Source organism: Triturus cristatus, chromosome 8 (genome assembly GCF_964204655.1).
Source record: "Triturus cristatus chromosome 8, aTriCri1.1, whole genome shotgun sequence".
NCBI classification, from domain to species: Eukaryota; Metazoa; Chordata; class Amphibia; order Caudata; family Salamandridae; genus Triturus; species Triturus cristatus.
The window spans coordinates 929,809,729-929,822,988 of NC_140591.1; the positions used below are offsets into that span (position 1 = coordinate 929,809,729).

Consider the following 13,260-nt stretch of genomic DNA (forward strand, 5'->3'; position numbering starts at 1 on the left):
GTTTGACGCAGACACAACAGAGCTTCACAGCTGGATGACGCGCTCGGAGGCTGTACTGCAGAGTCCCGTGTTTGCAACTTTTCGAAAAGAAGGAAGCATCGCAGACCTCACAGAGAAAGTCAATGTATGAAATCTTTATCTCACCTTCTAATATACAATTCCAAAGTGTATTTCAGTGCACGAATATGACAGTTTCTGGTAATTGCTGTTGGCAGAAAATCGTTTCACACTGTAAATACTTATTGACCGTGCTACTGGCAAATTAGAAAGCAAAGCAGGCTATTTTTCTCCAAGGACAGCCCCCTCCCAGTGATGTCAACCATGGGGACAATTATTGAGCAGCGTGTATTGTATGAAAGAAATTGGAGCCCATCAGATCACATTCCTACAATGACAATGTGAACAGTGAGGACAGATCTAACATTTGCATTGTCGATGATGTGCGCTCCCTCCTATAGAAAGAGAGAGCAGCAGCATGGCGGGTAAAACTCCATGGGATATCCCAGTTGTTATGTGCGAGCATTGGGAATCAGACAAGGTCGGAAAAGAAATTGACTACCTGGGTGTCACAGACAATAGAATTTGTGTCCCATAAAAATAGACATGGTTCTGTGGGACGCAACTGTAGTACACTAGGTTTGCTTCCACAACATTATACAATATAATGCTATGTGAGGAAATTAAAACAAAAAGATCTCCTGTGACGATCACTCAGCAATTAAAAAATGCATTCACCTCGATCATTGCACACCACCTCTGGTACTCACCCAGTGGCATAGGCCCTTGGGCAGACACGAACAATAGGCCACTCTCTCCCGTTTGGGTAGTAAGAGGCAGCCATTACTGGGTAGGGTAGACCCATCATACCCTTGGTCATTGTGTCACTGCCCCTTCTGCATGAATGGTACGTATCTCACCCTAAATTAAGGATAGTTATCATATGTGGGCAGGGAACATTCAGCAAGGAATACCTGCTTTATTTCTTCTGTACATTGAAATAACAGAAGTATCTCATATATTAACTCTATGCCGCATTAAGCATATGTTTCTCAGGCAAGGGAGACTTGGATTGCATGTATTGCTGATCCAGGTTAAGTGATGAAATGCAGTAGGCGTGCCATACTACTTGTATTTTCAAGGTACCAGTAGGGGTTGACTGGAGATCTGTGTTTATTTCGTGGGAGAGTGCAGAACTGAAAACAGCAGGAACATATCTTCAACAAAACTGTTGAGCCCTCCATTGCCACAAGCACAGAGCGTAGCTGATCATAGAATGTTCAGCAAATAATCTGAAAAAAGGGAACATTCATAGAGGTGTGACCGTATTGCCAGTGTCAAAGTAACAGGTAAAGGAATCTGATTATAGTGTGCACTGTTCACAGGAACATAATGTTCAAGATTTAAAACATAATATACAGTTTAACGCACAATAACATTTTTACCGGTTTTTCTATCCAATCATTACAGTCACGTTTACTTATGTTCCTACCATCGGCATATTATTCACCTATTAGATGGTGCTAACATATTAATATACACACAGTACTCTTTCATTTACCACCTTACTATTTTTCTCTATTTTTCAAACTTTTTTCGCTGGGCAAGGGACTGTCGCTATTATCTTTTATTACAGTTAATTAGCTTATACCAAACAATATTTTATACTTTCTTATCCACAGAATACTACCCCTGAGGAAGGGACCCGCGAGTCCCGAAATGCATTGGGCTTCATAACAGCCATACATTGTTTTTGTTGGTATCTGTCATATAAATGTAGAACTCTTGAGGAGACAACAGCATGCATTGTGCATATTATGTTTTTTGATGATGTAAATCAAACATTTAATTTTGTTAACCTAATACTTGTGAATTGAAACATTGTTCTAATTGAATGGTCATGTTCAGAAGAATTATATCATTTGCAAGGGTTTGATCAATTACAATATTTCAACAAGAAAAAATGATGGTTTATTTTATTGTGCGTTAAACTGTATATTATGTTTTATATCTTGAACATTATGTTCCTGTGAACAGTGCACACTATAATCAGGTTCTTTTACCTGTTACTTTGGCATTTTTGTAATATGTGTTATGTCAACACACTACTATAGTGTAGCACCCTTTTTCAAAATTCTATACATAAATTTAGTTTAGACAACCTAGAGTGCACCTCTATCTCTTTCTATAAATATCATTACCGTATTGCCAGTGTCCCTGATGGATTTGGATGCACGTTGTGGAGCAACCCATCATGCTCCACGAGAAAGTTTAATGTATTGAAGCCAAATTAAAGCCACAACTGTGTACACACTCAAGATTGATCTACTAATCTGTACAAGCATACGATAGTACCACTAATATGTACAAGCTCAAGGTATGGCCACTAAACGGTACAAGCCCACGCTAGAGCCACTAATATGTACATGATCAAGGTAAAGCACAAATCTGTACAAGCTCAAGGTTAACCCATTAGTCTGTACATGTTCAAGGTAGAGCCACTAAGTGTACACGCTCATCGTTGAACCACTAGTCTGTATACGCTCACTGTAGAACCACTAATGTGTAGAAGTTCATGGTAGAGCCACTAATGTGTACAAGTTCAAGGTTAAGCCATTAGTTCACACAAGCTTAAGGTAGAACCACTTGTGCATACAAGTTCAAAGTTCTCTTGCCTTTCTATCCTGATAAATGTTGCTTCTAACTGGCAGTACAAACTTCCAAAGGCTTCCAGAGGATACTTTGTTAGACTACATGGTGTGCTTTTATCGTCGCCAATATTAAACACCAGTGATTAGGAAGACGGTTTGAGCATAATGTACCTTGACTGTAATGTAAGAAGTAGTCAACAAGTTGAGAAGATACACACATCCAAAGTATCATTTGAAGGTGGAGAAATCTCAATAGTCTATGAACCTCATTCTCTGTCGATGTACCGCCGAAGTACTAGGATAGTAGAGGCTCAGCCACAAGCAGCCTACCAAATTAGTATGCCAATCAGGTGGCAATGATTTATTTGCAGTAAGTGCTTCTGTAGACACAGCTGGAGCTCATGATGTTATGACAGTGTGAATGACTGGGCAGCATTTTGTATTTTTCACAGAATACCCTAAACATTAGGGATTGAAAATGTAAAAAACTATGTTCAAGACATGTCAGGATCAACTCCCAACATGTGAGGACATTTATGTTTTTTCCTGTGAGGACTGCCTTTCTTTAGTGTTCCTCATACGGCTGGGAGATTTTACCTGGTACATGGCAGATTTTTTTATTTTTTATCTGCCCTAAATAGATAGGGTTGACTTTCCAATTCCACATCAGCTGCAGCATGACAGCAGATCTGCTTCATGAACACATTTGTCCCTCCCACAGATAAATGACCCTGTAACTCACTAAAGTTATCTTTACAAGACTGTATGTATCATTCCTCCATGCAGTTCCAAAAGTAATGAACATGATTTTGTCGATGACCACTTTGCTATAATTTATAATTTATGCAGCATTAACAGTTTTAATGCAGACGAATATTTGAGTGGCAAAGATGCTCTGACTTGCACATATACTGTACCTATTGTTTACCCCTACTTGTATTACAGCCAAGCGTACTACTGTGAAGCAATGGAGCATCTTAAACTCAAAGCACCTCTGTGTGCAATAAGATCAAATGTAATAGACTGAGAAAAAGCACATTCAGAAGCATATTGCGAGGTGATGCCAGAGACCTACAGAACATAAAGACATCTTTCTAAACCCTTAACGTATAATTCTATTGGGCCATCACACACTGGCTCCTTTGTGATCCCATCTCAGCAACAGCAGCAAAAATGTGTTTTAGCACAAGCCAACTCTGACTAGACCAGGGAGACTCTTTCAACATTTTGTGAATATAAAATATTCCTAGTCCTTTTAAGAGGTAGTGCACTTTTTCTTAATTCTTATAAAAGAAATCTAGCAGCAAATTTAGAAAAGTAACTTGTAATGTCTGTAGGAAGCTGGCTCTTTACATGATGTATCAAAATGAGATATATTGTGTAAAGAGTCCAGGGGTTCCGTTATGAGTGGACGGGGGATTGCTATGGCAATCCCAAGGTGCTCTGCTAGGGGGTAGTGTGGTCGAGCAGCCTTAGGCTTAACACAGAGGAGTGCAAGACATCTGAAAATACACACAATGGTCAATAAATGAGGCACACAACTCAAGAAGGAGTTCCACACCAATTTATAAAAATAGCAATTATCTTTATGTATTATGTTTCAGCATCACAAGAAAGTAATTCAGGAAAGTACGTTTGTAAAGAGAAATACTTTTCAGTTCAAAATGTCGACACTGTTCAGTTTCTGAGTTCTGCAATGTTAACCTGTGGGAGGAAAACCCTATGCGTTTTACTAGTTCTTGTCAGAGACTCATGGTACCCTTCTCCAAGAGTTGAGTTGAGTGGTGGGCAATGTCCAAGGCAGCACCAGCAGGACACCACTAGCAGCACTATGGCGGATGGATACAGAGGTGCCAAACAGCTTTGGGTACCCAATGCTATCCTATGGAGAACTGTCATGGTAGAAGGAGGCTGCAGGAGGGGACAGTGAGATGAGTCCTGTGAAACTAACAAGTGGCTTCGGTTCTTGTGATGGGGTATTTGGGGACACCTTTGCAGAGGGTCGGTGGGGTATCTGATTTCTCTGTCTGTCAAGACTCGTGGTTGAGGGGGCCTGCCAACAGAGGCTGCAGGCGACATTGGGGAGTTCACAAGCAGTCACTCCACAGTGGACTCGGTTCCTTGAGGGTTTGGGGACCACGCTGACACCTTTGGCTCACTTCAATATTAGCTGGGGGGCTTGGTGCAGTGGTGCTTGCCTGCATTGGGGTTTGACAGGGCTGGAGACCTCCTGGTCCTTCTATTGCTGTATGCAGGATGTAGGAGACAGTTTCACTGTTCCTCAGGAGGTCCTGGTATTTGGGCAAAGACTGCAGGTCTCCCAGGTTTTGGGGACGCAACAGCTGCAGGAAAAGTTGAGTTTTGGTGCAATAGGTGAAATCAGCAGGCAGGCCGGCAGGGTTGGCGACAAGTCAGTTGCTGGATCTTCTGTTCTTGCTGTGCGACTCTTCTCATCCATATTCTTTCTTCAGGTCATCCGGATCTACTCTTCTGGTGCCAGGGGCTCGCCTAAATTCTCAATTTAGGGGTTTAAGAGAAGTTTAGGGTTTACAGTTCACTGCACTGTGTTTCCACATCAAAATATAAATGGATTTTAAGCCACGAACTCTTGAAAATGTTTTGGGGGAGATGGCATTGTCTCAAATCAAACAACTAATGCAAATTTGCCAGTCCAAAAATATTCTTTGCCTTGTTATCTCTTATCAAAAACCGATGCAGCCTGCGCCATCCCAAAATATGCTTTTTCGTTTTCTGTAAGAAGAGGTTTATTGGCCTCGTTGTATAGCGCCTGTGAATTATCAAAAACGGTGACACTTTAATATTTCGTATGGAACATGAATTTATAGGCGGCAAGTTCATTATCCACATTATAATTTGACAGGCATAGAGCTATGCCCTCAGTTATATGAATGTATTCAATAACCAGATATGTCCACAAAGTACTTTATCAAATCGAGTCCTGCAGCAATATGTGTCTGGTGCCCCATGTAAAACAGCACTGTAGTGTTGGCATAAAGCTTGAGCTTCTCAGGCAATTATGGGCACAACTTACAGCATGACAGCTATTCATTATCCTGCTATCCAAAGTCCCCTAATGTACCACAAACAACAATGGTGATATGATGACCCCCGAAAATGGAGCTCTCCTCTATCTGCACCAATCATGTACTATGATCCTGTATTACCTTATTGGCTGTAGACATCTTCCACACAGCTGGAAAAGACCTGATAAACTGGCAGAAAGCTTACTAGCCGTGTGTTCATTTGGCAGGAATGGATATGTAGCCTCAGTTTTCCACAATTGTAGTCACTACCTGGAAATGCCTGCAAAGTCCTTTTCTAAACTCCATGCTGAACCAGTATTCACCAGCACCCTTGCATGATGATTACTATAGTGTTGGTGTAAATTCCAATCGTACTAGGTAGTTATGAGGCACAACCTATAACTTGGCTACTTTTATGTACCATGTTATCCAAACGCTCTACAGAGAGCAAAAAAATAATGGAGGGATGTTCCCTCTGATCACACCAACGTTGCACTATGAAAATGTCATTTCAAATATTCCTTAGGCATCTCTTAGGCAAACTTAAGAGAGCTAATAGATTAAGCAGGTAGCTCCAAGAGCAAGCCCCCATCTATTCACTTTTTACTAGGATAAAACCCTTTTTGGCATCAAAATGAGAAGAGCGGCAGTAGATGTTCCTCTGCCACATAATCTGTAGTCTGTCTGTGAGAAGAAGAGGCGTTGAAGCTAAATTGGTGTTGGGAAATAAACCCAGATTTGTCAGGGTTCACCATATGCACTGGGTATCCTTCCGAGAAGTGTGATTTGGTGTTAAGACCACTTGCTTCATGAACATGAGAAATGTATTTGAATAGCTCAGAGACAAAAACAGCTTTTTCCACAGCTGTTCCTCCTTTCAAGCAGGGCCGGACTGGGAACTACAACGGGCCCTGGCAAAGTGCTCGGCCGCTCTCCCCTCCCCACTCCCCACTCCCCTCCCCAGGGGTAGGAGAGTGCCGCCGAGCTCTTTGCCAGGGCCGGTTTTTGGCCGATTTTGTTACAGGGCCGATTTTGCAGCTATGGAGCCCAAAACCGGCCCCCACCCATGCGGGGCACCTGGGGATTGTCCGGTGCCCGCTACGGCCAGTCCAGCCCTGCTTTCAAGTCTGCAATGGCTTGCTGTAGCTCTTCCTCAGTAGTAAGCGCTGAGTGGTGGATGTGATCTGACTTGGCAAGGAAGACTGCTTGTACCAAGATCAGATATTGCCTTAATTCAAAGAGTGCGGCCTTGCTCTCTTGATGTTTTGTGTTCTTATGTTATAAGATTATGGCTTGCCCTCTTTTTCTTCCCTCTTGAAGAGAACTGGTTATTGAATGACTACTTCTGTGATCGGAATGCAGGATGCTATAGTATGCTATAACGTCGCTCCCCTGTGTCAAAAAGCTTCCAGTTGTATTATAATAAAACGTTTCTGTATAAAATGTGAGGCATTTATACAGTTACTTTATTTATTGTTATCTTTGGCTGGGCCCTTTGATTAAAGTAGGAGTCTATAAGCAGGTCTCATGCCTAACAATCTCTGCACAATCTTAAATCGGCTGGTGATGGATGAAAGCTTACATCTGTCCACTTAAACTTGAAACCGTCTTAAACTACAGCGGGGTCTATTGTCCCCATATATTTTCTATGAAAGAATCAGATATATGTGCCTGTATCTAACATCTGTAGCCAGAATTGTGCATGCACCAGCTGTGGCAAAACAACCCTAAAACCAATAAAAAACAATTCTCTGTACAACAAAATATTTCCAGCCATGCTCTTAAAAACCTATAAAAGTGCTCAAATTCATATGCTCATGCAAAAAGCCATTAAAAAAAATGTCATTGGTATTACTCACAATTCGTAACAGTACCCCACTGTCATTTGACTGTGAGTGGAAACAGTTCTGTAAAGTGCGTGAGTGCCATAACAATTAAGGAAAGAGACAAGTCGGCGGGGCTGTAACTGACCACGGCTCGGCAACAGCAAAATACGTTCAAGGGTGGGAACTAAAAGGCAGGATTTTACATTTGCTCCTGGTGTGTGACAGAAACAGCTTTTTGGAGGGAAGGTTTTGCATTCAGGCATTGGATGTTATACAGAAACAACTAAAACATGTTAAGATTAGATTAGTCTTTTCATATGCGAAGACGAGCTCAAAATGCAATGCTTTGTGGAAAAGTGCATTCTAATCCAAATGTTCTACCTCAAGGGGCACAAGGCTACCTCATTTCTTCAGATTACCCCCCACCCCTCCCCCCGCCGCTCCCCTTCAAGCACTGGTGTGGATTGTAACTTTTCCTTTTTTAACTCTCCAAGGGCCCCATCAGTAAATTAGACAACTCTACAGAGCATCTGTATGCCTTGTCCCACAGTGCACACAATGGGCGCCTTCCTAATTGTCTGTACTGCTAGTCTTACAAAGCATGGCTTTAATAAATTGATCTTTAAGTCAGAGAGATCAGGGCACATATAACATATGGAATAATGACTCACTCTGGTAGGAGTATCTTCAACACCATTTGCAGAACTTCTCTCGTTGGGAACTCCAATTTGCTCGAATGTCGCCCAGAGCTGAGAGCTGGAATCTCAGTCTCATGCACTCTCTTCATATCTCAGTTTTCGAGTTTATTGTCACTTTGCTCAGAGCGTTAAATGAGTCATAGGTAGATAACAGAAGTTACCCTGTTTGAGCTTAGATATCTCCTTTAAGTTCTCCATAAATGACACTGTTAATGAATTTTCTTTTGCTGAAGGAGCAAAACCCAGTGTACTGTCCCAGAAATCATGAAGACTTCTATAATTCGAGTGAGATTTTGAATGCCATTAATTAGATGAATTTCCTGGTTAATGCACTGTTTTTTCCAGAGCATGTTCTTAAACGTGCCTGGTGATGCATTTTCCATCTAAAGCAATACTTGATGAAAAGTAAATCAGCCCTCCGGGTGCAATTGGCGGGCCCAAATTCCCAGCCTATGCTGGCCGGCCGGGCTGCATTTTGGAAGTCCGAAAATGGATCTGATGGCGACGGTCAAAATATACTCCAGATCCTTATGCAGTTTATTGCAATATCTAAAGGATCGGTATAGAATTGCCAACTAGAGCTTCGTTCTAAACAGCTTCAATATGAAATTTCCAGAAGGGCTACAACGCTTCAAAGACATTTGGCAAAGTTGATAACGCAGATAACAGGCTGTATTTAGCTTAACCTTATAATGAGTTCTCTGGCACATGTTTCAGCCTTGCCAAACCCCCAGATATTGATAAGCCTTAACTTCTTCAGTGCGTTCGCTGAGTGACCAATTGTGCTGATTTTTAGATGTACCAAAAAATATAATTTTTGTCTTCAATACATTGAGTTTTAGATCATTGTCAGTGATACATCTGTGGCGGCAGGCCAGAGAGAGAAAAAGACGGATAGGTGTGTAGTTAAACAGTATTGACTCATCTGCATATTGCAGAGTGGGTACATGCTCGGAAACCAAATTAGGGAAGAAGGGCCTTATTTTATCCAATGATGGGATTAAGTTTGCTGTATAAAAGTTAAATAGAATCGGTGCCAGTACGCAGCCCTGTTTTAACCCACAATTTATAGGGATCTTCCTGGAGACTCTATTACCATCCCCTTGGTTCACCTGAACCCATGTATCTGTATGTAGCAGGCGGATGGCGTTTAGTAGCGTTTTGTGATTGCTACATTTTTTAAATTTACCCCATAGCACCACTCTAGTCACTTAACCAAAAGCAGCGCTAATGTTGAGATAGAATGCATAGAGCCCGGTGACACAGTGGATTGCCTTTTGTGCCGTTGGATTAATCACCAAAGCATTATCCTGGGTTTCGCTTCCCGTTTGAAATCCCATTTTCAGCATAGGCAGCAGGTTCCTATCCTCCACCCAATCCTTCAAATGTGAGAATAGAATGTGTTTAAAGATTTTTGCATCACTGTTGAGGAAATCAATAGGTGTATAGTTTTTTTGATCATACTTATGCAGGGGGATGTAGGATGGAACACCACCAGGAATCCGGTATTATTTGTGCCTCTAAAATCAAATTACATAGGTGGCAAAATGGACCTTCCCAAGACTCCTTGTTTGCTTTGAATATGGAAATGGGAATCCCATTTGTGCCAAGGGCATTGTTCTCTCTTTTTGCCTCCAAGGCACTGGCAATCTTTTTACCATAAATGTGGAAGTAGCTTCTTGCTCAGAGCATAGGACACGTTGTTCCAATTGTTCATCATAGTACAGTTCGAAAACAAATGTCATCCAGGTATCTGGGCCAATGTTATTTGTCTGATCTCTGCTTATAATATTAACAGCCAGAGTTGTCGTGTGACATGATGTTATGCCCATTCTTTGATTTTATCCCATCTCTTTAGTTCAAATGTATTTTTTTCCTTCTAGCATTTCCACTTGTAAGCTAGTGTTAGGGCATTCAGCTCTTGCAGATGGGCATTATTTCCAATGTTGGCAATTTTTCACCTCAGACGTCAGATGCTTTTTATGATAGCAGTTGTTCGGTTGGCCACTGGACCCCCCATGCTCATTCAGTTGCTTGGAGGTGAAATAAGTCACTAAACTTAGAAGGATCGTAGGCCATTCTGTGATAATATCCGAGTCCGGTGACAGGATGGCCATTTTATTAATTAGACTGTTACCAGAGGTACTAATCCAGCCATCATAAAGCCTAACTGAATGAGGGTTACATTTTTTTTATTTTTTATCTTGGTATCTCCTCCTTTGACCTCCTGACGTTGTTTCAAATTTGGCATTTAGGAGAATCCTCCAATTCACTTTCATAGTCTGAGGGAAATAGTTGCTTTCTTTTCTATTTATTTTTTCGAAGGAGCCAATTTGTTGGAATAGAGAAGGGGATACCAGAGTGTAGTCTAATAGATTGGAAATAGTTGTACTTGACGAATTTGCAGATTGGCGGTTATCCAGAACGTCTTGTGGAGTTTATATACTGAGTCCTTTATTGGCTCCAGCTGCTGCCCTCGAGACAGTAGTTAACCATTGAGATTTCTCTGATAGCTTTATGGGTAAACCAAGGCTCTATTGGCCAAATTGTACATCCAAAGGGCCACAAGCTCTCTAAGGAGCATCAGGAACAAGGGCAGAATTTGCACTTTCAGCATTTTAGAGGTGATCTTTGCATTTGGGCCAGAAATCCAATTTTCTGCTTGAGGATTTTTTCCAGTCTTTGTATTTCAGAACAAGCACTCAGGTTCTTGAGAGCAATTGAGTCAGTTAATGAAGCTATAGCGTTTGCAAGGTTGGAGACTTTTCTAGGACTTTAGACTATATTAACTCTTTAAACCCCTTGTTCATGAGACTCAAAGAGGACACATTCTCTACCATAACTATGTGTGTATGGCGCAGATGAGAGGTGAAGTAAATATCTAGTAAGTGATTGGACCACCTACTCTACTAAGTACCAATTTCAGGGAGTGGTGAAACCCTTTCTATTTTTGGTCGACAAAAATCCACAATACAGAATCAAAAATATCCTTACAAATAGTGTATTCACTCAAATCAAGCTTCTAGCAACAAATAACTCCACCTGGAGTCATAACGACGTTGTGACAGATGGAAATCCCAAAGTACCGTGCCGACCGCGAGGTGTGCAGCGTCTTGCCCGGAGTCAAGCAGACCCACAAAGAGCAGTACCTTGGAATTGATGAAAACAAAGACGTGCACGGCGTCAGAGAGGTGATGCTTTGTTTACGCCTGCAGCGTTGGATCCTTACGACCCAAGGGGAGGCGATGCCTCTGTTCCTTACTGCAGCTCAGGGGAGGGGAGGCGTCAATTCCCTACTGGGGAGTGATGTCATGGATGGCGGCAAGGCGGCGGTTACTTACGACGGTACGATGTCGATGGATTCGGGAGTCACCCACGTCGAGGATCGGCTCTGCGTTGATGAAGCACTGCGTCAGTGAAGTTAGGGATGCAGTGCGAGTCGGGACGGTGCGTTGTGCTCTTAAAGAGCGATGCCCATGGCTTCGCTGCAGGTTACAGTGTCGCTTGCTGGCGTCCATGTTGCAATTTCCTTCTGTGGCAGCTGAAACAGCAGTTCCAGATGCAAAGAGACAGAAGGGATGACGTCTTTGTGTCTCTGAGACTTCACACCAGGAGGCAAGCTCAGTTTCAAGCCCTTGGAGATCTTTTCTTCAAGCAGGTGACAAAACAAACAAACAGCAAAGTCCTTTTTCTCCTTTCTTTGGCAGCAAGCAGCCACTGCAGGCCAACCCCAGACAGCAAACAAAACGGGGGCAGTATTCCTCATCAGCTTATCCAGCACTTCTCCTTCCTCTTGATTTCCCAGAAGTGATCTAAAAGTTTGGGGTCTGGTCCCCTCTTTTTAGCCACACAAATCCTTTGTTCTCTGAAGGAAGAGAGTGTCTGTACCCAGCCAAAACCAGTTCTGTCCTCTCTGGTGCAGCTTCCTAGCAGGAGGTGGAGACAGCATTGTTGAAGGCAGACCAGGCCCATGCAGGTGAAAGGAAATCTCCCCCCCTTTTCTAAATGCAGCCCAGGTCTATTCAGCCCAGCCTTGACTCATCAGACTTCTGGAGTCACTGCCACTCTCCAGCCCCTGTCATCCAAAAGCCAGATATGCAACACACAAACCTGGCAGAGGTAAACTGGATGGTTAGGCAAGAAAATACCTTCTTTATAAAAGTGGTATTTTCAAATACACAATGTAAAAACTCACCCTCACTAAAAGATACACTTTAACATTCTGAGTTCAGGCACACTAAACTTTACTTTTCAATCGTGTTCCCAGGGTCAGTTATGTTTATGAGATGTTATAAACAAACTCCCCATTCTGTCCTATAGGAACAGATAGCCTTGCAATAGTAAAAAAACGAAATGGACAGTATTTCACTATCAGGACATGCCACACACATCAGGGCATGTCCTACCTTTCATATATAATGCACCCTGCCCACAGGGGTACCTTGGGCCTACCTTAGGGCTAACTAATATGTAGAAAAGGGAAGGTTTAGGGACTGGCAAGCGTGTGCACTTCCAAGTCGACATGGCAGTCCCAAACTGCACAGTGGCTCTGCAATGGCAGGCCAGAGACACATTTTACAGGCTGCTTCTGAGGGTGGCACAATCAGTCCTGCAGCCGACTAGTAGTATTTGATTTACAGTCCCTGGGAACACACAGTGCACTATACTAGGGTCTGACAATTAAATCAAATAGCCACAAATCGGAAACACTAATCCATAACAACAATTTACAAAAGGAAGCACTGGCACTTTGGCACTGAAAAGCAGTGGCAAAGTGCCCAAAGCATCTAGACCAGCAAAAATGGAGTCCAACACACAGCAAAATTCAGGAGGTAAAGGCAAAAAACTGGGAGGGTGACCCACGCCAATGGTGCCAGTTCTAACACGTGTCCCCTTCAGCTGAAATGTGGGGAAAACTACCCACCCTCTTGGGAGTTCTCTTCACTAACGCTGAAAAATCTGGACAGACCATCAGCATTGGGGTGTTCTGTACCAGGGCGGTGTACCACCGTAAAGTCCATCCCCTGTAGGGAAATGGACCACC

At 42.5% G+C, this 13,260-nt stretch overlaps 1 protein-coding gene across 14 annotated transcripts in view; it reads left to right on the forward strand.

The window, feature by feature from the left end:
- DMD (dystrophin) overlaps positions 1-13,260 on the forward strand; it is a 7,596,173-nt gene that overhangs the window by 2,549,790 nt on the left and 5,033,123 nt on the right. For all 14 annotated transcript variants that reach the window (XM_085622447.1, XM_085622454.1, XM_085622449.1 and 11 more), the window contains one exon: positions 1-124. In XM_085622447.1, the coding sequence (XP_085478573.1) occupies positions 1-124 (124 nt within the window). The remainder of the gene's footprint in view (positions 125-13,260) is intronic.